The following is a 26,290-nucleotide window of genomic DNA, read 5'->3' on the forward strand; positions in this document are numbered from 1 at the left end:
TGTCTGGACCGTCCACGCTCCTTGGGGTTGTGTCTCTCTACTTCTCCAGAGACTCTCAGCGCCGTCCTGCTCCTCGGGGCAGTGTCCTTGTGCTTACTGCGACTGCCCGCGCCTCCCCGCTCCTCGGGGTCGCGCCTCCGTGCTACGAGACTACCTGCACTTCCCCGCTCCTCATGGCTGTGCTTCTCTATCTACAGAGACTGCCTGTGCTCCCCACTCCTCGGGGCTATGTACGTCATCATCAGAGATCTGACACGGGCTTCCCTGCTCCATGGGTTAGCCTGCGTGACTACAGCCGCACCTCCCTCGCTCCGCAGCTCCACTCCTCGGGCGTGTGTCTCCGCTATTCCTTCTGCACGCCAGTCTCAAGCCTCCCACTCTAGGGCCTGCCTGGTGCCTTCCCCTCCGGGGGTCTCAGTCAAGGTATTACCGGCAACCCGCTTGTCTAATGGGGAATCCCTCCTGGCTCCTCGGGACCTCTCCACCGTCTTATCCAGAGCTCCCTGCCGTGCCTGACCTCGCCTCCCATCGGTTTGGGGCTGCCGGGCTCCTCCCCACAGGTTGTAACAACTCATACCACGGGCCAAGGGTCCACCAACCCACTAATCATAACAGGAGGGGCAATGGATCAAGGATAAGGAGAGAAAAAAGCAGATCAGAGATATGAAAGGGGGTTCTAGAAGAGGAAACGGGAGGGATGTTCTGGAATTGGGGCTGAGGCATGCAGAGGAAAGGGGGGAGGGTCTGGGAATGGGGGTATCTTTGAATGGGCCCAAAGAATAACACAGTGGCATTGGGTGACGAGGAGGAAGCGGCCCAAGGACCTCCTTCTCCTGCCAATCCAGAACATGGTGCTGGGGGGGGGGGGGGGGGAGAGAAGTGATCAGAAGCAAGGGGGAATCAGCTGGGGCAATGGGTGCTGGGGGCAGTGGGGGAGATTCACTTGCACATGCGTCTGGCCGGCTGCTGCTGCTCCCAACATGGCCTCGGGGCTCCTGTGTTTCCATGGGGAGTGATCAATTTTTCAGCTTTTGCTGCGATTTCAGAATCCCAAAAGGCTGGGGGCCCTGTTATAGGGAGATGAGAGCAAGGCAACGTGTACATTGAGAATGAGACAAGTAAGCAGCCTCCCAAAGAATTTTCAGCTACCATATTGAATATTTGTTTACCAATGAGACATAGACGTCTTAAGTAAGTAGAGTAGCGAGTACCATCCAGAGTGAATGATTGTTTTCCAACATAGTTAGTCACTCCCCTTAAGTTCTATAAAAAAAACCCCTATTACTATTAATAATGTATTTTTGTTATTATTACTATTTATAGCGCACAGCTATATATAGCACCATAAGATAATTAATATAGTAAAATGTCACTGCTCCAAAGAGATTATGCTAGAACATAGAAGGACACTCCATGAAGGGGGCACTCCATGAAGTTGGCATGGGGCTCATTTAAGACTAATTGGAGAGAATTCTTTTTCACTCAACGCACAATTAAACTCTGGAATTTGTTGCCAGGGGTTGTGGTTACTTAGTGCAGTTATTGTAGCTGGGTTTAAAAAAGGTTTGGATAAGTTCTTGGAGAAGTCCATTACCTGCTACTAATCTAATTGCCTTAGAAAATAGCCACTGCTATTAGTAGCATCAGTAGCGTGGGATATACTTAGTTTTTGGATACTTGCCAGGTACTTGTGGCCTGGTTTTGGCCTCTGTTGGAAACAGGATGCTGGGCTTGATGCACCCTTGGTCTGACCCAGTATGGCAATTTCTTATGTTCTTAACAGAGAGATGTCACATGAGCTGCCCATGGTCAATCAATGAAGGTGCATAGTGAAATCAAGCCTAGGTTTCAGTTTGTAATTCTAAGCTTTGATCACTGGTATCCTGCCAAAAATCAGTTATTTTTAACCCCAATTTTCCCTTTATGGCTTATTTCTTTTGGATTTGTTTGTTTGGGACAAACATTTTAATTATTCTTTTATAAAAGGATATTCCCCTGGGTAGTAGTGTTCCCTAGGAATGAAAATTCCCCTTGATCAGTATATTGGGTACCTTTCACTTTTGTTTCAGGAGGTGGCTGCATTAAAACATTTCACTTTACACTTCTGACACCTGCAATATAGCACCAATGGGTGTGCACAAACATCAATGAGACTACAAGAGGAGCTTTCACCAGTAGCAGCAGCAGTGATAGTGCACCCAGTCAAACCATTTGACACCCAGGTCTCACCCAAACTGGTGTTTGTGCTTAAAGCCAACCAATTCAAACCACCAGCCTCAAAGCCCCCATTTTAGAAGGAAGGTCTGTTAATGCAAGGATTAGTGCAAAAATAAAAGTTTATTGCCAGCCATAGCCAAAGTGAACACAAAATTCAGCCGCAGAGGAAAAAAAAATCATCCAGTGTTTCAGTTTTCTCATCTGCTTTAAGGGTGATAGTAATGGCACAAGTCTGATTAACTAGCTGTACATGGCAAACATTAAAATAGGTAAAAATAATAGTAAGTATTTATATAAATGTTTGTAGCTTTCAAATCAGATATTAACTTTTTGGTTGTAGGAAAAAACTCAAAGATAACAAATATTATCTGAGTCAGAGGAATCTGCATTCCTGCAAGGGCTGTGCAAATGTCTGCAGTATGAGACGAGAGCTTTGTGAACACTGCCCACATTAGCACATTTCTCTCTCAGTATTCTGTGGATTCCCAGCAGCATGGATTTCGTTTTCTAAATCTGAGTCCATTCCTTCTTTGTTACTTTTCATGCAGAGTTTTGGTCAGGTAATCCTTTTGTTTTCACAGATACCTGCCCAAAACTACAGAGAGCATGAAAACAAAGTTCCCCCTCGCCCCCCTCCCATTTGCCAAGAAATAGTGCTAAAAAAATAATAATTCAAAAGATTGGCTTCTAAGACAGACCATTTGCATGGTCCCATGCCCCCAGCGTTATCAAAGCTGCTCCTGTTTTCAACTCTTGTCTTTGGCCTCTGTATCTTTGCCTGGGGCCCACTTTAACAGGTCCACAGTGCTGATGCTCAGCTTATTTTTCAGGTAAGCCAAGTTCTGCAGTTCATGACTTGCACTGGCTCTTCATCCGCAATCAGTTCTAAGCTCCAGCTTTCATTTTCAAGGAATTCTACAAGATGAAACCCTAAATGCTCTTATCTCTTCAAGCCCAGTTTGATTCCCTTGACATTTCAAAGCTTCTCCCTTTCTGACCCCTCTGAACAAGCTTTCTTCCTCTGTTGGGCTCTGCCTCCTACTTTTCAGTTCCATCTGAAGACACCCCCCCCCCCCCCCATCTCTACTCCTCCCTCCCTCTGTAAATATTCCTACTTGGCCTTCTTCAAAACCAATATTAATACTATGGTTCTTATAATGTGACTTTTGTCATAGGTGCTTTATAGCCAAATGTTACAGGCAGATATCTTAAATGACAGGGTCGTCCCCTAAATTGAGGATTAAATTCCAATATATATATATCTGTTATTAAAATTTCTGTCACATGCCTTTTGTAGCGGCTTTATCAGAAGCACCATAACAATTAGAATAATAATAATTCCTTTTTCAAATACAGAAAGTAAGACTACAACTACCATAATGCTTTGAGATGGAAGTTAAACATACAGACAAAACCCGGGGTGAGTTAGCAGCTCTGTGTCCCAGTCATTGGCTACAGACGCACACAGCTACTTGGCTGCTGCAGCAAAACCCAGCAAACATAACTTCATGCTCAAATACATTTCCCTTCTCTGGGTTTCTTTCCCTTGGTTAGGAGAAAAAAAAAAGTGCCCCTTATGCCAAGTAATAGTATCTCCTATTCTTTTGAGGTTTATGGGACTGTGCCTCTTCTCATTGCCGAGTGGGAGCAGCCCTGGGGAGAGAGGACTCGAGCCTCTGCCTTGGGTGTGTGTGTGACTTCTCCTGGCCAGGGCCGCCACTGGAAAGGAGCTGTGCTGGGGGTGCCAGCTATTATCCACCCGGCACTATAAAGCCATGGCCATGAGATGCCTCTCCTTCCCGGGTTGCCCTTCTACAGCAGTTTCAGCTCTTTCAAGCCAGGGCATCCAAGATCACGAAAAGAAGTGCTTTCAATTTGGAAGAACTAGAACTCAGTTTTTACAGGCAGAAAGTAAAGCAAAGCCCATCTCTAAAGCAGCCTGCGCATAAAATTCCTGCAATGAGCAGAGTAACTTCATTTTTATTTAAGCTGTCTAGAAAGAACATACATGATTCAGCTATAGGTAGTAATATATATATACACACACACATACAAACATCAATATATCAATTGATGATCAATATATCAATATATATATATATATATATATATATATATATATATATATATATATATATATATATATATTATATACTACTTATATGTATATTCTTTTTAACTTGGAAAGATAAGATCTTGTCAGCTGAACAGCATTTTAGATCTTCCTAGCACTGCCTTAAGATAAATTAACGGTTGCTTATTCATGTGCACGGAATATCTTCATTCTGCCCCTCCGTTGCAACACTTTCACACACTGACCGGGTGGGAATGTAAAATATAAAAGTGCCACTTTTATTACCCAGCAAAGTAGCATATCAAGGCGAGCAAGTGCAATTATAAAACACCATACGTCATTGAATGGGCCGTGGAGTATTAAAGAACTGTACCAAGCGAGCCTGATGGGTCTCAGCCCAAGCCATGCGTCCTGCACCTGGTCACATCCGAAGCAAGAACTTCCTAGGTTTCAGCTTTTATCTCTGGGAGAGGCAACGCGGCTGGCGACTCTCCGCTCTGCCACTTGTTTAAAGGGATCGATCTCCCCTCCTCATCTAACCAGCACTTTTAAGAAACACTGGCAACTGGAAAATAACTTCCTGAACCCTTAAGAAAACAAAACGCCTCTTCTTGGAATAACTTACGCTCATCTTCTCCGCGTTTCCCTTTCAAGCCATCGTGCAGAGGAAAGTCCCGGTCAGAAGCAGACAAGCCGGGGCGTGCTGGAGCCGGCGGCGGCGGGCTTGTTTGTTGTCTGCTGCTTCCCCTTTCCCTTCGGAAACCATGCGGGCAGGACTGGGCGCGAGTCGCCGAGTTCAGAAATAGCCCCTGCTGGCTCTCCTGGCATCACACACGGCCAGGCGGAAACTCTTCCCAGCAGCTGTCAAGCCGGTGGCAGGAAATGAGAGGGAGGGGGTGGCGGCAGGATGAATCCCCCCTCCCATCATCCCTGCCCAGGAGCGGCGGCTGGGACTCGGCTCGGCGGTGCCCGGGGGCCGGGAAGAGGAGCGGAGCATTCCCGGAGCCTGCCCACGTCTCCTCATTCAACAAGCAGCCTGGGGAGGGGAGGGGAGGGGGGAAGGCCCTCTCCTCTGAATTAGTCATGGCCCCTCCTCTTCTGCTGCGCACACGGAGAGGGTAAAAAAAACCAAAACTGTAGCTGCTTTTACACTTTACATCAGTTTGTTCTTCAGATCTCAGAGCCTCTGCCTTTCCTTTGCTTTGATTTTTTCCCTCTCTCTTATTGCAGTATTATTGCAGTATTATTGCAGTATTATTGTAGTATTATTGCAGTATTATTGTAGTATTATGTTCCATCCGAGCAACTCTTCATATCTCGGCAAATGGCAGACGGGAGCTGTTTCCTGCACAGCTGACCTGTCAGACTTTTTCCTTTTACAAATTTGTCAGTTAAAAAATGACAAATGTTTTTTGGCCCTACCTGTTCTATGTTAACTGTAATATATTAACTGTAATATCTATCCGTTCATTATTTGTATTCGCATATATATATATAGAACAGTTCCAATTGCGTTAAGTTAACTAGTTGCTCGGTTTTTAATATTTCTCTCTGTAACAAGTTGTTAAAATGTAAACCGGGGTGAAGGCAGCCTGCTATACCTCGGTATATAAAACACACTAAATAAATAAATAAATAAAATGTAAACATGAGAACACACACACACACACACACACACATACACACACACACACACACATACATACATACCTGCCTGCCTCTATATTGGACACAAAAGGTAACAGTCACAAATAGAGGGTGGAGCAGCACAAGTTTGAAAACTTGTGGGCATGAAAGCAGACATCTGTAAGCACAGCAGGGCTGTTTAGTACTGGGAGGTATCACCACCCCATGGCCCGAGTTCCTGATCCGCTGTGAGGAGTGGCTACTGCTATTTCTAAAGAGAAATACCTCTAAGCCAACATGCAAAGGCAGACTCTGTGTAAGATGGTGGTACTGGATGCATTCGAGCCTGGAGACACTGTCTGTGAAGGAAACCATGCTGCTTTTCAGCTTAGGAAGGACAAGATGAGTCCCTGTAATGTCTGTCTGAGCTGCTGTCATGCCTTCAGTGCATGCGCTAGTAGTCACTGGGGTGGAAAGGAATTGCCTAAAGGATGACATCATGGTCCCAGGCTGCAGTAACCCAGCCTCTGCCTCCCAGAGAATAAAATCCTCACCATAGTAACTGCATAATACAACTCCGTTTGCCACGCGAGTCCTTTTACTTTCTTCTCTTACATAGACGGCACTTCTTAATTTAATATCAGATCTAACAATTAGCTTGTGCACTGGAAGCTATTGCCTTCTCGAGTCCCTGCTGTTCTTCTTATGACTACAAGATGCGAAGCCTTCTCCGTTTTCTAAAGTGCTAAGCAGAATTTTAGCCAGCAGGAAATTCACATGGCCTAAAATAAAAAGGCTGAACTGGGAACGTTTGACTAGAACTTAAATTATTGATTTTCCACCCTGCGGGTGAGCTTTCTTGTAGGTCTGTACCGTCCATGACCGTGTTTTCCTACAACCTTCACCAAAAATAAACTCTACCAGCAGACTGACAGGGGCTGGGCCAACTGCTCCATATCTGTCTTCATTTATTATGTTATAAGCCTTATATCCTCAGAATAAGAAACTTCCGAAGCAGAGGAGATAGAGGGTGACTGTCAAAAGGACTTACACAGGTAGACCAGCACGTAGAAATGGCCTTTTACAACACTGTCTGCCCGATATAGGAGTAAACTTACATGACTGTGTGAGGTGTACATGTGAGTCCACCCATACTGAGCGGAGATAGGGTTTTGCAAGAAGTAAAATCTTTTTCAGTGCAAAAGAAGTTCTAAAATCTGTGGCCATGATATAAAGGCTCTGATGGGAGAGACCCACGGAATACTTTCTCATGGAAAGGGTGGTGAATGCGCGGAGTGCCCTCCTGGAGCAGAGGTGAAGGCTAAAACAGTAACCGAATTCATGAAGGGATAAGCACAGAGGGTCCTTACTTGTTAAAAAAAAAAAAAAAAAAGGAGGAGACAGCAGAAGCATGATTTAGTGTTGGGGCTGCTAGAATGAGGTGTTCGAAGTGTAGGCGGTGTTCGAAGTCTTAGGGAAGACGCAGGTAAGCACGTTCCTGGGTCTGTCTGTCATGAGAGAATTAAATAGCATCAACTCTTCCGTGGTTCTAAGCCAGCTAGGGATGCTGCAGAGGCAGAATTCACATCCTCTGGGGTGAGAGGAGAGAGTTAAAGTCATCATGCAATGGCAACACCTGGTGGCTGGATGTGGGGCCCATGATTTTAGGGTTTTGGAAGGAGCCTTGGTGCTTGTCCCTGAGCCGAGCACTATTGCTGTGATAGCTGAGCTGGGAGAAGATGAAAAACGGAAGGTAAAAATCAACAAGCAGCTGTAAATGAAGGCTTAATGCACCCGATCCTAGCCTTAGTTACAACCAAGCTGTAAGCCCAAAGGAGCATGAGAAAAGAGCCACCCTCCCCCTCCCCCAAAGAAAATAATGAACTAGAATCCAGGTCTGTTTGACAGATTGTAAGCGCAGTAATAACTAGAAGTGCTGGTGAAAATGCAGGTGCTCGCATAGCAGAGTCTGTCCAGCAGGCTATGCAGGGGATCTAGGAGGCCAGATGCTCAGCCTACAGCCATGCTAGTATTGGTTGCTATGTAGATTAATATAAAACCCTGTGGTCAGAAATGGCATGGGAGGGGGCTCTGGGTGTGAACTCAGTGGAGGATCTTGTATGCTCCATCTGCCCAAGATGGTAGAGTTAGAGTACAAAGCAGGAATTTAACAATAAACTGTACTGGATAAGAAAAGATGTCTTGCAAACAGTCATGTTCTATGGCCAGCAGTTGAAATATATCCTTAGCACAGAGTGGGCAGGAATAACTGGGCCGATGGGATGGGTCTATAAGTCTTTTTCTGCCATCATCTATTAATTACCTTTGCTAAACTGTGGCTTAATAGAATACAGCTGAATATGATGGCAGGTAAGGACTATTAAGCCTGCTTAGACTGCTCTACTTTCTTCCTGTTGCAATACCGTTTGATCTCCATCTTTCTTTCATGTCTTTTATTCCAAGTTTGATACCTTCATGCCATTCCTAGATGCAAAATCTTCAAGTCCAGGGTCAGTGTGCCATAAGAACGCTTACAGTTGTGTTTGCCTTGCTTTCTACAGCTATCATCGTCAACACCTTCAGTTGTGTTGAAGAAAACGCAATATTCCCTTCACAAGTGGCTAACATGGGGTTTTTAAAGCTGGATTATCATAATTTTTTTCAACAAAAACGTTTATATGTTGACATATTATTTCAAGAGTATTTATGTAAACATTTATGGAGCCTAAAATTCTGGGCATATACTCTTTTTATTCTATTGAAATCTGTATCTATAAACTTTGATATGTTATAAAGATCTACATCGTATGGATTCATTTCATACTACTTAGAGCAAACTGCTTGTTACATTTTTAGAACACAGAACTGAATTATGTGCGACTTATAGAAGCCAAGCATAAATGCAGTATCATTCTTGGATAGCTTGGGGCTCTGCCACCTGCGACAGACTGGCAAAACCATTCTGGGTTCAAATCGGTTTTGTTTTTTTTGGATACCTCACAAGTTAACACAAAAGAATCATTAGTTGCTGAATTAACCCAGTTAACTCAAATGGTAGCTCAAGATTCTCCTTAGATATCAAAAGGGCAGGAGAGATATGATATAGACCTTTAGATACCTGAAACAAACTGGAGAACTAGGGGTCATGAAATGAAGCTCAGGGCTGGGGAGTGAGACAACTCAGAAGCAGCATCAGGAAATATGCCCTTCCGGAGGAGGTGGTGAGGACTAAAACAGTAAACAAATTCAAAAGGGCATGGGATAAACACTGTAGGTCTCTAGAGGCTAGAAGTTGGAAATGAAGTTAAGGGTGCATGGGGGGGGGGAGCCAGCACTGTGTGACAGTTACTACTCTTAACAGAAGGCATGGGGGATATCATCACTAACAGTAGGCATGGGAGTAACCTGCATGGCATGGCACTTATTACCCTAGGGGGTTATCTGCATGGAGTGGCAGTTATTACCCTTGGGGGTAATCTACATGGAGTGGCAGTTATTACCCTTGGGGGTTATTTGCATGGAGTGGCACTTATTACCCTTGGGGGTGATCTGCATGGAGTGGCAGTTATTACCCTTGGGGGTAATCTACATGGAGTGGCAGTTATTACCCTTGGGGGTTATTTGCATGGAGTGGCACTTATTACCCTTGGGGGTTATCTGCATGGAGTGGCAGTTATTACCCTTGGGGGTAATCTACATGGAGTGGCAATTATTACCCTTGGGGGTAATCTGCACGGAGTGGCAGTTACTACCCTTGGGGGTAATCTACATGGAGTGGCAGTTACTACCCTTGGGGGTAACCTGCATGGAGTGGCAGTTATTACCCTTGGGGGTGATCTGCACGGAGTGGCAGTTACTACCCTTAACAGAAGGCTTGGTGGTAATCTGCACCATAAACAGCTTGCTGGGCAGACTGGATGGGCCATTTGTTCTTTATCTTCCATCATTACTATGTAAAACAAAACTAAAATCATCAAGTTATATTCATTTCTGATTACACTGATGGGATGCATAAGAGTCAACAGGATTCCATATATCAGGCATTTGCCAGAGTCTGTTAAGTCTTTCCTCTGCCATCACTTCATACTGTACGTCGGTCAAATGATATTCCCCAAAGAACCAACTTCTATGGAGAATCTGTCTTTCCAATCATTGAGAATCAGCTTCAGTACCACAGACAATAACATATCCAACAGTTTCCTCTTCCGAAGAGTGAAATCCCAAATGCAAGAGACTTACAATGGCAGTTTACAAGAAAGGTCACACTGAATATCCAGCAGGCTTCTAACCTCTCTCCCATACATCATTCCAAACGTTTTGAAAAGGATTACAATAAAACATCATCATGTAAAATTGTTTCGATCTCTACCAGACAAACCCAGTATTTATTATTTGGATTTTTTTGCATCTTGACTGGGATCCATATTATCCCTATGAGCAACAAACTAAAGCATCTATGTAAGACATGGAGACACACACAGAGACTGTGAATTTTGCAGGTCACGTACCGCAGTCCACATCATTCACTCACACTTTCTCCAGCATTCATCACATGGATTTTGCAGGTACCGATACGAGAATGCACGTTACTTTAGATAAGGTCATTATTTTATCACAATGTTTAAGAGATTCTGGTTTGCCCAGTAGTTTGGACAGATTAATATTCCCTTGGAAAATACAGCACCTTAACGGTATCTATGGAAAGTTCTGGGGGGGTCACCATCTCCACCTCATCTGTGTTTGAGCAAAGGTGAAGGGCTGGCAGTGTCCCAATGGCTACTTGTCCTGATCAGGTGTGCCACCGGACTGATCAGGTGCATCTGCGTCTTGCCGTGCAAAGACCCTTTAATATTCTGCTCAAGGCTTACCTCTGCAAGCTTCAGGTGCACGGAGACACAAGCCAAATATCTTGGCCTATGTTGCTCGATTTCATATGCTAACCCTGTTATCCTTAATGTCAACCACAAGCTCTAACAAAACACTGCAATTTATGTTAAGCAATACTTTCTGCTTAGACCCTGCAATGTCACAAGGTCCCTACCTTTCAAAATTTGTTTCACTGATGAAATACTCCTCTTCTGCCATTCCGGCCAATTCATATATGCATTATTAATTTTTGGCAATAGATTGCACCAAATTGGCATTTTGATTGAATTTTTCCATGTAACCTTCAATATTCTGAAGCATTCTATGTGTGGATGCTACTAACGGATTCTTTGTAACCTGTTGTGAAAGGGTCGAACCAGTGGTCAGATGTAAAAGGAGGGGAGAAATTACATTTTCTCTCTACCTCCAACCAAGAAGGAGCACTATTACCATTCTGAGACTGCAACCAGAGACCTCCCTGCCTTAAAATATAAGCAAGGCAATACAATACAAGGTTGGGGAAATTAATTTCCCCTTTATCCTCACTCATCTATAATTCCTAAAGCCATCTACATGATATTTTTTCCTTCCAAAGAAATTTTGAAATAAAACTAATCTACTTTTTTGTAAAAGTAATCCAGAAAGAAAGCTGATAACATTAACACATAATTTATCTATGGTGACATTTTTATACCTTCCAACCTTTCACTCCAACATACATATAGTGGTGACCAGTAAGAAGTTAACTCCTGTAAAGATGCCATAATTTTTTTCTGTTATTCAGCACTTTAGTTTCTAAATCATAATGATAAATGATGCCTAAATATTTCATGCCTTCTTTTTTTTTTTTTTTTCATTGGCATGGGTAAAAACCAAATCTATCTTCTGTACAATAAATATAAATAGAGAGAATAAAGAACATCAATTTTAGACCAATTTTGTATCCTGATACCCCAGAAAGAAGAGCATCCAAGGATTTTTTTGGCACATGTGGCTACTTGGCGCAATTGTTGCATAAGGCCTGAAGGGTGTCCGCAGTTGCCTGGGCTGCTGGAGAAGGCACCGAAAGGGGAATTGGCAAAGGAGGCCGTGGCTGTCTGCCGTGCACCAGAGAAAAAGGGGAAGCTCCCGTGGCTGCAGTGATGAGAGAATTATGAGAAAATTCAGCCCACGGGAGTAGTCGGGCCCAGACTGTAACTAGGTGATGGCGGCGTCTCCCCTCGACGCATGTGGGGAGGCCCGACTGGGGCTGGACGAATCTGCGGAGCTGCCGGAAGAGCCTGGGAGCGTGGCAGGAGCGTGAGCACGTAGGCAACTGCTTACCACTGCCAAAGAGGATGGGCCAGGTCTGGAACCCGGGTGTCAGGGATGAGTAGAGCCGGTCACGGGCCTGCCGCAGCCCGGAAACGCAACACCTTTCCTTAAAACAGCCCTTTCTCCAAACATCCCCTGGACCAGGGTCAGTGCAACATTATCCTCAGGTCAAAGGTGGCTGACAATGGGTGGAAAGGGAGGGCAGACTGATGACAGGGGCAACGATTTTGTCTTGGAGAGGTTTAATGATAGGTGAAGAGAGAGAAGAAGTGGTAAATCTTCTCTGGCCCATGCGCACTCAGCCCTCCCCTCTCTTCATGGCTGGTCCAAAGGCTGACAGTGATATGCAAACGGCAGCAGCATTAGTAATGAAAGTCAGCATGGGGCCTATGATTCAGTGTAAGCTCACAGTCCCAGCAGCAGCAGCCGCAATCCCGCCTTGTGAGGGGGTCATGCTTCAGGGCCTGTGAGTATGTGCTGGCTTACAGGCCCCATTGCTGCCTTCCACTACGAGTGCTGTTGCTGACACCTGAAGAGTGCTGCCACTTGAGGCAATTGTGACCCTAACTAAAGGGGTCCCAACCCAGAAGCCCTGATTTAGTGCATATGTAGGCACCCGCAAATGCCAAAAAAGAATGTAAGTAGCATGCTAATGATCTTATTATTAGTCATTAGCATGCTATATCCTAAGGCTACTCCTTTAGCATGTGCAATTTCATATGTGCCTTTAAGCTAATGACCTCGTCATTGGCACACTATGTCCTTAGGTACCACTTTTAGCATGGGCAGTTTATCTCCTGCCTGAGGTCTAGTAAACTGTTAGTGTGCTGATTCATCAAATTAGAAGGTCATGTCCTGGGCTTTCCCCCCAACAACATCTCCTTTATCTCCCCTCTGGTTAGCATGTGGCACATTTAAAACTAATCGGAGAAAGTTCTTTTTCACTCAACGCACAATTAAACTCTGGAATTTGTTGCCAGAGGATGAGGTTAGTGCAGTTAGTATAGCTGTGTTTAAAAAAGGATTGGATAAGTTCTTGGAGGAGAAGTCCATTACCTGCTATTAAGTTCACCTAGAGAATAGCCACTGCCATTAGCAATGGTTACATGGAATAGACTTAGTTTTTGGGTACTTGCCAGGTTCTTATGGCCTGGATTGGTCACTGTTGGAAACAGGATGCTGGGCTTGATGGACCCTTGGTCTGACCCAGTATGGCATGTTCTTAATACTTCTCATCCCTTGACACAACAGTTATCCCCCAGATCTCTTCTCTATCCATCAGGTACAAGAAAGAACCCTCGCCAACTTTGGACACAATCCCCTGAATACATACCTCACCCCCCCCCACCCCCCACCCAAGACATTCCTCCCAGCTCTTGTCCTCAGACAACCTCAAACCCTCTCATGCTGAGCTGGCAGGAGGAAAGACTTTCTTCCTATCAGTTCAGCTTCCAGTCATGATCTGGTGCTGCCTAGTAGCACTGGAAACTTTGAAAAGTGAGTCATGCATGCAATTCAATTCAGTCTGTAATGCTGCTAAGTGGCACCAGATTGTGTTACCTGCTCAGTATGGAAGGGACTTGGAGAGGTCTGGAAAGGAAGACGATGAGTGAGGTAATCAAATTTGCAGATGATACAAAATTATTCAGAGTAGTTAAATCACTAGTGGATTGTGATAAATTGCAGGAAGACCTTGTGAGACTGGAAGATTGGGCATCCAAATGGCAAATGAAATTAAATGTGGACAAGTGCAAGGTGTTGCATATAGGGAAAAATAACCCATGCTATAGTTACACGATGTTAGGTTCCATTTTAGGAGCTACCACCCAGGAAAAAGATCTAGGCATCATAATGGATAATACATTGAAATCGTCAGCTCAGTGTGTTGCAGCAGTCAAAAAAGCAAACAGAATATTAGGAATTATTAGGAAGGGAATGGTAATAAAACGGAAAATGTCATAATGCCTTGAATACTGTATACAATTCTGGTGGCTGCATCTCAAAAAAGATATAGTTGCACCGGAGAAGGAACAGAGAAGGGCAACCAAAATGATTAAGGGGATGGAACAACTCCCCTATGAGGAAAGGCTGAAGGGGTTAGGGCTGTTCAGCTTGGAGAAGAGATGGCAAGGGGGAATAAGGTAGAGGTGTTTAAAATAATGAGAGGTCTTGAATGAGTAGATGTGAATTGGTTATTTACACTTTCGGGTAATAGAAGGACTAGGGGGCATTCCATGAAGTTAGCAAGTAGCACATTTAAGACTAAGAGAAAATTCTTTTTCACTCAACGCACAATTACGCTCTGGAATTTGTTGCCAGAGGATGTGGTTAGTGCAATTAGTGTAGCTGGGTTTAAAAAAGGTTTGGATACATTCTTGGAGAATTTCATTAACTGCTATTAATCAAGTTTACTTAGGGAATAGCCACTGCTACTAATTGCATCAGTAGCATGGGATCTTCTTGGTGTTTGGGTACTTGCCAGGTTCTTGTGGCCTGGTTTGGCCTCTGTTGGAAACAGGATGCTGGGCTTGATGGACCCTTGGTCTGATCCAGTATGGCAATTTCTGATGTTCTTATCTTTAAGGGGGAGGTCTGGTGAAAGGGTCTCTGGAATCCAGAAGGATATTGTTTCTGTAAGGAGGGGAGGAGGGTGGTGGTAGTGGTGGTGGTGGAGGAGGGGGAGGGGGCGCGGTTGTTCTGGGCTAACTGGCCCTTTGACGTTTGGCTAGTTAGGATGGGGGAAGTGTGGCTTATGTATTAAAAGTGCATTATTCTTATTTTCCTGCATTTATTCACGCTTCACTGTGTATTATACATATCATTAATGGATTTTCAGAAGGCGTTCAACAAGGTTCTACATGAAAAGTTTCTATGAAAACTAAAAAGTCATGGGCTAGGAGGCGATGTCCTTTTGTGGATTGCAAGCTGGCTAAAAGACAGGAAACAGAGTAGGATTAAATAGTCTGTTTTCATTGTGGAAAATGGTAAACAGTGGAGTGCCTCAGGGATCTGTACTTGGACCATTACTTTTTAATGTATTTATAAACAAGTGAGGTGATCAAATTTGCGGATCACGCAAAATTTTGCAGAGTAGTTAAATCACAAGCGGATTGTGATAAATTGCAGGAGGACCTTGCAAGACTGTAAGATTGGGCTTCAAAATGGCAGATGAAATTTAACATGGAAAAGGGCAAAGTGATGCATATAGAGAAAAATAACCCTTGCTGTAGTTACAAGATCTAGGCATTATAGTGGATAATGTATTGAAATTGTCGGCTCAGTGTGTTGTGGCGATTAAAAAAGCAAACAGAATGTTAGGAATTATTAAGAAAGGAATGGCAAGTAAAACGATGGATGTCATAGTGCCTCTGTATCGCTCCATGGTGAGTCCGTATCTTGAATACCTGTGTGCAATTCTGGTCACTACATCTCAAAAAAGATATAGTTGTACTGGAGAATGTGCAGAGAAGGGCGACCAAAATGATAAGTGGCATGGAACAGCTGCCCTATGAGGAAAGGCTTGAGGGCTGTTCAGTTTGGGGAAGGGATGATTGAGGGGGGATATGATAGAGGTCTACGAAATCATGAAAGGACTTGAAAAAGTTAGTGTAAATCGGTTATTTACTCTCTCAGATAATAGAAGGACTAGGGAGCATCCATGAAGTTAGCAAGTAGCTCATTTAAAACAAATTGAAGAAAATTATTTTTCACTCAGTGCATAGTTAAGCTCTGGAATTCATTGCCAGAGGATGTGGTTACAGCAGTTAATGTAACTGGGTTTGAAAAAAGTTTGGATAAGTTCCTAGCGGAAAAATCCATAAACTGCTATTAATTAATAAGCAACAGTAGCTTGAGATTTATTTAATGTTGGGTACTTGCCAGGTACATGTTGTTGTATTTTGGACATTGAAGCATGGGCCCTTGGTCGCTGCAAGAGATGACTCCTCCCACAGGGCAGGGCCCTGTGGGGACTTTCAGCAATAGGCTAGCTCTAGCAGAGATGGACACAGAGATATATCTTTATTGTACTGCAACGTAGATGGTAACCCGAAGATCAGGTGAAGATCCCAGCTAGGAGAGGAGAGCCAGATGATACTGTTCCATTTGTATGTAGCAGAGTGGAATAATAGTTCCACAGTCTCACCAGGCCCGCAGTGCAGGGTGCTCTGGAGTCTATGGAGAGAGAGATGAGACACAGCAAAGACAGAACTGATGTGGCAGTACTCACTCTGATGCTGGCAATTGTAGAAAGAGAGAGCCCTGAGGAGCAGAGGTCTCGGACATGCAAGGCCCCGAGGAGTGGGTACCTGGGCGTCCTTGTTGGTAGCAGATACCCAGGAGGGTAGAGAGGGAAGAAGCAAGGCCCCCGAGGAGTGGGTGCCTTAGGCATCCTTGTTGGTAGCAGATACACCGGAGGGTAGAGAGGAGCGAGGCAAGTCCCCCGAGGAGCGGGTGCATTAGGCGTCCTTGTTGGTAGCAAGATACCCCAGAGGGTAAAGAGGGGAGAGGCAAGGCCCCCGAGGAGCGGGTACCTAAGTCGTCCTAGAACGAGCGTACACAGAGCAGGAGCGTCTGGTAGCGAGGAGAGATCAGCATGGAGGATTCCTTGCTAACTCGTAGCTGGAATTGCGAATTGGGCTTAAATGTCCTGAGCTTGTGATGTCATGCGGTGGGGACGCCCCTGAGGTTCCAGCCATGACACACGTAAAGGACAGGGCTGCGCAGGCATGCCCTAGGTAATCCCCAGAGAAAGATGGCGAATGCAATCGCCCATGCCGGACGGAGACGCAGGAGGGGTCGGCTTAGAGAGGCGGAGGCAGCCATCTTCCCAAGATGAACGGAGTTAGGCAGAAGAAAGGTAAGCAACAGAGGGCGCAGCCATCTGCGACCAATGGGCACAACAGTACACCCCTTCCAAGGGCCCCCTCCAGGGGATTTCGGTTTACGAGGATGAAACTGATGGAAGCGATGGAGCATGTCGTTATCCAGGATATTGGTCATGGGCTCCCAGAAGTTCTCCTCCGGTCCATATCCTTTCCAGGAGATAAGGTACTCCCATCTTTTGCCTCTCTTGCGTACAATCAGGATGTCATCAACTGTATATGCAATATCTCCTTCTGCATAAAGCGGCGTGGGTTTCAGAGCTTTGCTGGATAATTCAGACAGTATGAGGGGGTTTCATTAGGGCCATGTGAAAGGCATTATGAATTTTCATGGATGGCGGAAGCTTCAGGCTGTAAGTCAAGTTCCCAAGGTGTTGGAGGACCGCAAAAGGTCCGATGTACCGTGGAGCAAAACGTGCTGATGGCAGCTTTAAGCGGAGGAACTTTGTACTAAGCCATACTTTATCCCCAGGCTGAAATTGAGAACCCTTTCTGTGGTGAGCATCGTAAGTCTTCTTGGCTCTTTCCCACGCCTTGAGTAGTTCTTTAGTCTGTTTCCGCAATTGTTGCAATTCCATTGCAGTGGCTTGAGCTGCTGGAGATGTCATGGAGAGTGGTATAGGTAATGGAGGTAATGGTTGGCGGCCATATACCACTTGAACCCGTGGCAGCTTAAAGCAAATTCGGCCCAAGGAAGTAATTCTGCCCAGTCACTTTGTCTGGTATTCACATATGAGCGTAAAAATTGTTTGAGCATTTGATTCATTCGCTCTGTTTTTGGCCATTGGACTGCAGGCGATAGGCCGAGGTCAGATCCACGCAATGTCGAACTTCCGACACAGAGCTCTTCAGAAGTTTGCGGTAAACTGGATGCCTCTATCAGATAAAATGTGTTTGGGCATGCCATGGAGGCGAAAGATGTGCTTCACAAATAATTTAGCCAGTTCAGCAGCGGATGGTAGTCCTGGTAGGGCCACAAAATGTACCATTTTTGAAAACCGATCAACAGTCACTCAGATCGTATTGTTTCCGGCAGAAGGAGTAAGTCCATCATGAAGTCGGTCGCGATATGTGTCCAAGGTTCCTCTGGTACAGGCAGAGGTTGCAGAAGCCCCAGGGACGTCCGGCAGGCGGTTTTTGTCTAGCGCAAGTGACGCAGGAAACCACATAGCTTGGACATCAGTCTTCATGGTAGGCCACCAATAGAAACATTGGAGCACGGCCAAGTTCTTGCCTGGGATGGCTGGCCAGACGGGAATCATGTGCCCACTTTAGTAATTTCTTCCTCATTCCTGGTGGCACCACTGTTTTCCCAGCGGGGGCGGTGTGCGTGGCCACGAAGACCACCTTTTCTGGACTGATGATGTGACGAGGCTCATCGGGTACATCCACCGTAGAGAAGGAGTGCGAAAGAGCGTCTGCTCGGACATTCTTCTCATCAGGTCGATATTTCAGTAGAAAGTCGAAGCGATTGAAAAACAACAACCACCTTGCTTGCCGATGATTAAGGTGTTGAGCATGTCGTAGTTATTCCAAATTTTTATGATCGGTATACACCGTTATTTGGTGCTGTGCACCTTCCAGCCATGGACACCATTCTTCAAAAGCCAATATGAAAGATAAGCATGTGTGTGGAATAAGGACTAATGATAGATTTGGCTCTATGCGATACTAAGAAAGATCAGGATATGGTATGAGCCCTTGATCTGAATGCAACTTGGTAAGCCATGTATGACATTCACGTGTTTCAGTGGGTTTTTTTTGGGGGGGGGGGGGGGTAGAGTAGGGCTAGGGGGAGGAAAGGTTAGGGGAAGGGGTGGAAAGGTCAGGTTAGGGGGAAGGGAAGTTCCCTTCCTGGGAGGGAACGGGGGAAGGCAGCACGGCTCAGCGCACACAAGGTGCACAATTGTGCACCCCCTTGCGCGCGCCAGGTAGCGCGGACACATGTACACCCACGCGAACCTTTTTAAGATCTACCCCATGGGACAGATTTTCAGAGGATTTACATGCGTAACCTATTTTAAAAAGGCCCAACGAACGTAAAGCCCCAGGACGCGTGTAAGACCCGGGAGCAGTCCGGGGGCAGCCACTTAGAGTAGTACTGGGAGTGACTGCACATTTTTGAACTCATATTTTTTAAGCGCAAAACTCTTTGCTGCATTGGCAAAAAGTCTTGCATACAGAAAGTGCGCATTCAAGAGCAGATAAAACTGTGTATTCAATTGAACGCACCTTATTGCATTGACTTAAATAATTGTAAGCAAAGTATTTCTACTTCATTATTGCAATTATGTTATTTGCTACATTTGGATATTGCTTTTGTGGCAGTGCTTTCTGGAGTGTAATCTGGAATTAGTAATAAAATAAAATATTGCTCATCCTGGCATCTACTGTTGTGCTGACTCAGGGTGTGAGTGTGGCATGAAGTGCTTCCTGTTAGGAGGGAAGCTTGTTGGATACTAACTTTCATTTGGGCCGATACAGTAAACTGTGCAGGAGAGCCGGCGAGCGCCCGCTCTCCCGACGCGCGCCCAGACCACTCTCCTGGGCACGCGATTCACTAAGCAAAGCTATGCAAATTAGGGCCCGCGGTAAAAAGGAGGCGCTAGGGACACTAGCGCGTCCCTAGTGCCTCCTTATTGACAGAAGCGGCAGCTGTCAGCGGGTTTGACAGCCGACACTTAATTTTACCGACGGTTGTCAAACCCGCTGACAGCCATGGGTTCGGTAAACAGACACCGGCAAAATTGAGCGTCCGTTTTTTTTAAGTTTTATTTTTTTTTATTTTTGGGGCCTCTGGCTTAATATCGCTATGATATTATTGCTATGATATTAAGTCGGAGGGTGTACAGAAAAGCAGTTTTTTTCTGTACACTTTCCCAGTGCCAGCCGAAATTAACACCTGCCTTTGGCAGGAGTTAATTTCTGAGAGTAAAATGTGCGGCTTGGCTGCACATTTTACTTTCTGGATCGCGCGGGACTAACTAATAGGCTCATCAACATGCATTTGCATGTTGCGGGCACTATCAGTTTCGGGAGGGTTGGACGCGTGTTTTCCACGCACTATTACCCCTTACTGTATAATGGGTAAAAATATCACTTCAAAAATGCGTGTCCAAATGGGGGCTAACGGTGCGCTCGGCCTGAGCTCACTTTACTGTATCAGCCCGTTTGTGTTTTGGGTGGTGGGTCCTGTCAGGGAGGTGCCTGCAGTACATTGGTCTTGTTTCTGGGGTAGTGGATCTTACCAGGGGAGCTGCTGGGGGAGGGGGGGGGGTTACTAGCCTAATTTATTTATTTTTAGTTATGCTTTTTGGGCGCTTCAAAACGGATTATATTCAGGTACTGTAGGTATTTCCCTATCCCCAGGGGGCTTATGATCTAAGGAGACAATTTTCAAAAGCATTAACACACTTAAAACTGAGTTTTACGTGCATTAAGTGGGTTTTTGAAAATTGCTGCAATATATGTTATTGAATTGTCAATAGGATTTTTGCACATAAATGGGCTTTTGAAAATTGGTAGGATAATATGTTACATTTACATGTAACATACTATTTCTTTTGAAAATTACCATCCAAGTTTTCACCTGAGGTAATGGAGGGTAAAGTGACAAGGAGCAGCAATGAGATTTAAACCCTGGTTTTCCTAGTTTGCAGTCTATTACTCTAATCAATAAGCTATGCCTCCATATCTATAGAATGAAGGTGCAACAGGGAGCACGGTTCTTTCCCCATGGCTGAAGTTGTGCATGCTGTGGAAGCCCGCAGATAGGGGAAACAGCAAAAGGCCCATGCGGGCATCCATGTGTGTGCGGTTTCCGACACACGTTATAAAATTGGCTACCCATGCACACATGCGCGCCTGATTTCATATCGACGGGGGCATGTTTGCGCACCCGTCCCCAGTTCCCTCACAGTCCACTCCAAAAAAGGAGCGGACTGGGAGGGTAACCATGTAGCTACCCTTCCTCCCTTTTCCCCTCTCTGTCCTGACCCCTAAAACCTACCTATTTTTTTGTTTTTGTTTTTGAATTTACCTGCTCTACAGAGCAGCAGCAAGTTCCGCGCGCTGGCCAGCTGCCAGAATGTGCTTCACTGGGACAGCGTCTAATGGCCCCTGCCCCACCCAGACACGATCGCTGTATCAGGGAAGCACAAGCATTCTTCATCGTCCTAGGATGAAGTGTGCCAGCCACCCCGGGCCTCCTTCCACTCCTCGGAGACTGGCAGGACAGGCTCCACCAGCTGCCCGGACTGCTTCCACTTTTAGCAAATATTGGGATTGGGGGCTCTGCTATCTGCTGTGGGCCTCCTTTGCTCTTTGGTAACATACTCCTGAGAGGCATCATCTACATGCTCCAGTTTGAGAACAAGTGTTGTTTAAGCATGTGTATGTCAAAATTCTCTGAAGTAACTGACTGAAAATGAAAGTTGGTTAAGCATGGGGGGGGGGGGGGGGGGGACGACAACACACAAAAGAAGTAACTCTGGGGGCTGACTAAACCATCTTCTGATGCAACAAAGATCCCCCTGGGGCCAATGAAATCCCTACCCTAACACAATGAAGGCCCGTTTTGGGACCATTGATCACCACTACCAGGATACAAAAATTGGTCCTTTCAGGGGCCATCAAACCATAAGCCATCTATAATGTTTTAACCTTTTTTGTACAGGAGAGAGGAAGGAAGTGTGTGTTGGGGGGGGGGGGGGGGGGGGGAGAGTGTAGCTGAGGTCTTATTGTACAGCAGGCAGGGAGAGAGAGAGTTCACCAGTTGTAGGGACTTTTTCACTTTGATAATCAGAGGAAGAGAGTCAAAGAGGGGATCCCACTTCAATTTATTTTTCTTTTAGGGTCAGAAAATAGGTAGGAAGCATGGGGATGACTGAGGGGGGGAGGGAGGAAATCTGTTCCCTCTAGTCGCTATCACCCTCCTGTCCCTATATTCAATGGCACCCACTACCCCTCTGGAATTTGTACTTCTGATTCTGGAGGGCCCTTTCTTCCCTTTCAGGAGGAATATGAGTTGCTCCTGCCGGCTACATGGCTCAGTGCTGACCACAACAAACACAGCAGAGCCGACAGAAGGTCTATCACATTTCCCCTACCGGGGAAGAGGGAACCTCTGGAATCGTAAATATAGAATCTGAAGGTGTGATGGGTGGGAGGAGGGATGCCTCTGAATATCAGGAAGGGGATCAGGACTTGGGGAATAGGGTTTTTTTTTAAACTCAGAAATTGGGAAGAATATTGAGACTTGGAGAGAGGATTTATTTTTATTTCTTTGTGTGTCCAGAGGAGAAAAGAAGATAGGGGCTTGGGGACACTTTTTTTTAACAATTTATATTGTCATGGGAGAGGATTCCTGAGCTTTGGCTAGTCAAGTTAAGTGGCTAGCTCAGATAATCAACATTAAATGCCCACCTTTCCCCCCCCCCCCCACCTAGCCCCTAAACTTTCCCAGAATTTCCCCAGCAAAATATGTCAGCCTAGTCCAGGGATGGCCAACTTTGGACTTCGAGAGTGACAAACAAGCCAGGATTTCAGGATATCCACAATAAGTATGCATAAGATAGATTTGCATGCACTGTCTCCTTTCAGTGCAGATCCATCTCATGCATATTCATTCTGGATATCCTGAAAATCTGGGCTATTTGTGGCTCTTGAGGACTGGAGTTGGCCAACCCTGGCCTAGTGAAACTTATGAGACTCAATTTAGCGGGTTAGCCCAGTCATTTTTCAAAGTCCTTACTTAGCTGGATCCCTTTGAAAATTGACTTGTATGATACTATTGTAAGGAACTGCATATGCGTGAGCCCCTCTTGCCATGATGCAACCTCGTAGACAGAGTCCTCAGACCGAAGCCAGTGGCGGGTGAGTGAGTCTTGGCATGGGGCAGACTATGACTGAGTCCAAAAGTCTATGCAAAACTAGGCTGCGACTGAAGCCAGGCAAGGAAAAGACTGATGGCTTGCAACAAGGCTGAGGCTGAAGCGGAACTGAAGACTGCAGTAAAGCTGAAGGCTTAGAAAACGGAACCAGGCAGATGCTGAAGACAGGAACCAGGCTGGAGCCGAAGGCAGGAATCAGACTGACACTGATGGCAGAAACCAGGCTGAAGGGTTTGAGCAAGTCAGAAGAGAGGAACTAGAAGGAGCAGGAACCAGGAGACTTTCTTGCTGAGGCATTGAATCCAAATCCAGGCAGGCTAAGAAGTCTTGAGCATGTGACAGGTACCTGAATCTCCCGCCAACGTGTACTGAATCATGTGCACAGATGCGCATGCACGCCGTAAATGTCTCTTCACCAGATCCTAATATCACATGCGTCAGGGCATTCAATGGCGGCTCCCTGCTGCATGATGAACATCTACCGCCAAGGAATCTGGGAAGGTGGCTGGATTCTAACAGTACCCCCACCTCAAGCCTCTTCTCTTTAGCTTTTCTGGAGATGAAGGTACTATTTTACCAACTGGGGGCTCGGGGGTCCAGACTCAGGATCCAGAGATTCTTTTGTTTCAAGACTGGACTGAAAAAACATTCAAAGCAGAAGGCTTAACTGAAGAAAATGTTGAAAGCTTGTACAAGGACTGAGACTGGTCCTGATCAATGGACAAAGGTTCTTTGACAGGAGAACAACACAGTTCAGAATTCAGGTAGGAACAGGATTGTACATTGAAGCAGAAAATCCAGCACTTCAGATGAGGTAGTTTGAAGTGAAGAGGCTGGAGATAAAGATGAAATGATACAATGTTCTCAGCAGGACAGACCCCATTGGTCAATCTGTAAGGAATTCCCGTCAATAGGTGGTTGATGAAGAGTCAGCCAGGGTAGTCCAAGTACAAGAGGGCTGGATGCTTTAGATAGTACATAGAACTGAATGTTCTCTTGGTGAGACCCAATCTGCATCGTGATGGGCAAGGAAACTGTAGTACATGACCAGGTAGGGCTTCTCTGTCAATGGACGAAATGACACAGGGGTTGGTTAAGCTGATAGTAGGCAACCACATTGATGTAGCAGTAATTCTTGAGTAAAGCTGCCCCCAGCTCCGGAATCTACTAAAGCTTCGGTCTGAACTGAGTGTTTTCCATATGTATGACACACTGGAACTGTTAGTAGTGGCAAGGAAGCAGGATGGTGCAAGGCTATCTTCCTGATGTGACTTTTCTTTATAGAGTTTTCCAGTATCAGGGGGCACTGATGGACAAAATGATCTTGTGTGGCACAGTAGAGACAAAGATTTTGCGATCTTCGCCTTTGTTTCTCATCAAGCGAAAGTTGGTATTAATTGCATGGATTCTTCGAAGGCAGTCACCTTTGGTGGTTCCAGGATGGATTGTGAGAGATTCGAGGTTTGGGAACCATGAGCGAGGTGCATTGAGAGAAATTCTTTTCTAGAGCCTGTTCCTGGAATCTCAGGTCAATATGAATGGCCAAGGCAATGAGTGCTTTAGAAGGACGGAGGAAGGTCCAAGACTGTAAATTCATCTTTTATTCTCTCAGATAATCCTTTCCAAAAAATGTCAGTTTGGCTATCTTTGCCCCAACTGAGTTCATAACTAAGGTACGGAATTATACCGCATATTCGCCAACAGAATGATTGACCTGACAAATATAAAGGAGCTCTGTGGCAGTGGTTGTGACATGCCCAGGTTGATCAAAGATCAGACAGAATTGCTGAATGAAATCATCCAAATTCCTGAGAAGCAAATCATCTTGTTCCCACAAGGGAGAGGCCCAAGCGAGAGCTGGACCGTGCAACAGGAAGGGTATATACGTGATCTTGACATGATCAGAGAAAAAACAAGCCGGCTGTAATTCAAATTGCATTTCGCTCATGTTAAGGAATCCTCTGCATGCTTTAGGATCACTCCCATACCTTGGAGGTGGCGATAGTTGAATCAAGGACTCATCAGTCCAGATACGTGCCGGTGCAGGATTCAACAGAACTGGAACTGAGACTGAAGCTGAACATTGGACTTGAATTATGTCTATAAAAAGGTCCGTAATGAGTCTTTTATTCGATTGAGTTGCTGCTGGGCCTATTGCATGAACTAGTACAGAAGACCAATCAATTCTGTTTTTTGGTCCTGCATCTGGGTAATCAAGGGAACAATGGCCCGCACTGGGGACATATTCATCAAGCTCATGGCCTCAGAAAATTGTAAGGAACTGTGTATGAATGAACCACTCTTGCTGTGACAAAACCTCGTAGGTAGAGTCCTGAGACCCATGCCAGTGGCAGGTGAGTGAGTCTTAGCACAGACCAGACTATGACTGAGTCCAAAAGTCTATACAAAGACCAGGCTGCAGCTGAAACCAGGCAAGGACAAGACTGACAGCTTGAGACAAGGCTGATGGCTTTTGACAAGGCTGAGTATGAAGCAGAGCTGTAGATTGCAGCAGAGCCACAGGTGAAGACTAAAGCAAAGATGGAGGCTGAGAAGACAGAAGCAGGCTAGAGCCAAAAGCAGGAACCAGGCTGAAGGGCTTGAACAAAACAGAAGACTGGAACCAGAAGAAACAGGAAGCAAAAACCTTCTTGCTAAAGCAACAAAGCCAACTCTAGGCAGGTTAAGTAGTCTTGAGTGTGTGACATCATCATCAGGGCAGGCACCCAACTCTCCCGCCAATGTTCGCCGAATCGTGTGCACCGATGCATACGCATGCCTTGAGTGAATATCTGCAACCGAGGAGTCTGGGAAGGCAGCTGGATTCTAACAACTATGTGGTAAGTACTTCTTCTTTTATACGCAGTTTCTCATTTGTAGTCTACAAAACACTGCTTGCATTCCCACCACCACCATCCCCATAGCTCAGGAAAATATAATTGTATTCCATTTATTTTATTTGAAAATAAGTTCCTGCAAAACCTGTTTTGTATACTGCAGTGTATTGCTGAATAGAAATGAGCGTTTATCTGTAAGTGAAGTTGTGCATGAGAAAGGTAATTTTCTGCAGCCCACCTAGGGCTAAAGCCTGTGGGTAAATCCACTTTGAAAATGTGTGGGTGTCCTAAGTAAATGTGGTATACACGCTCAGGAAGTTATGCCTACCTGCGAGTAGATATAATATTCTGCATGTACATTTGCATGCATGCTTTTGAAAATCAAAAGTATATGCATAAATGCTTTCCCCACCATGATTATTCCCCCCTGGAATGCCCTACCATGAACACGGGGGAAAAGTTTGGGGACAAATAACTTACTTTTCCCTGCACACTCCCCTAGATGATTTTCAAAAGCCGACTTAAGCAGATAAACTGGGGTTTATGTATGTGAATCCTTCAGAAAATGATCCCAGTAGTGTG

At 45.3% G+C, this 26,290-nt stretch overlaps 1 protein-coding gene across 2 annotated transcripts in view; it reads right to left on the reverse strand.

Moving 5' to 3' along the window:
* LOC115098554 (schwannomin-interacting protein 1) overlaps positions 1-26,290 on the reverse strand; it is a 944,827-nt gene that overhangs the window by 208,800 nt on the left and 709,737 nt on the right. The window contains exon 1 of one of the 2 annotated variants that reach the window (XM_029615176.1): positions 4,917-5,286. The exons of the other annotated variant lie outside the window; for it this stretch is intronic. Coding sequence (XP_029471036.1) covers positions 4,917-4,922 — 6 coding nt within the window. The 5' untranslated portion in view covers positions 4,923-5,286. Of the gene's footprint in view, positions 1-4,916; positions 5,287-26,290 lie in introns of those variants that run through there. 2 annotated transcript variants of the gene reach the window in all.

The sequence above is a fragment of the Rhinatrema bivittatum genome, chromosome 9 (assembly GCF_901001135.1).
Source record: "Rhinatrema bivittatum chromosome 9, aRhiBiv1.1, whole genome shotgun sequence".
NCBI classification, from domain to species: domain Eukaryota; kingdom Metazoa; phylum Chordata; class Amphibia; order Gymnophiona; family Rhinatrematidae; genus Rhinatrema; species Rhinatrema bivittatum.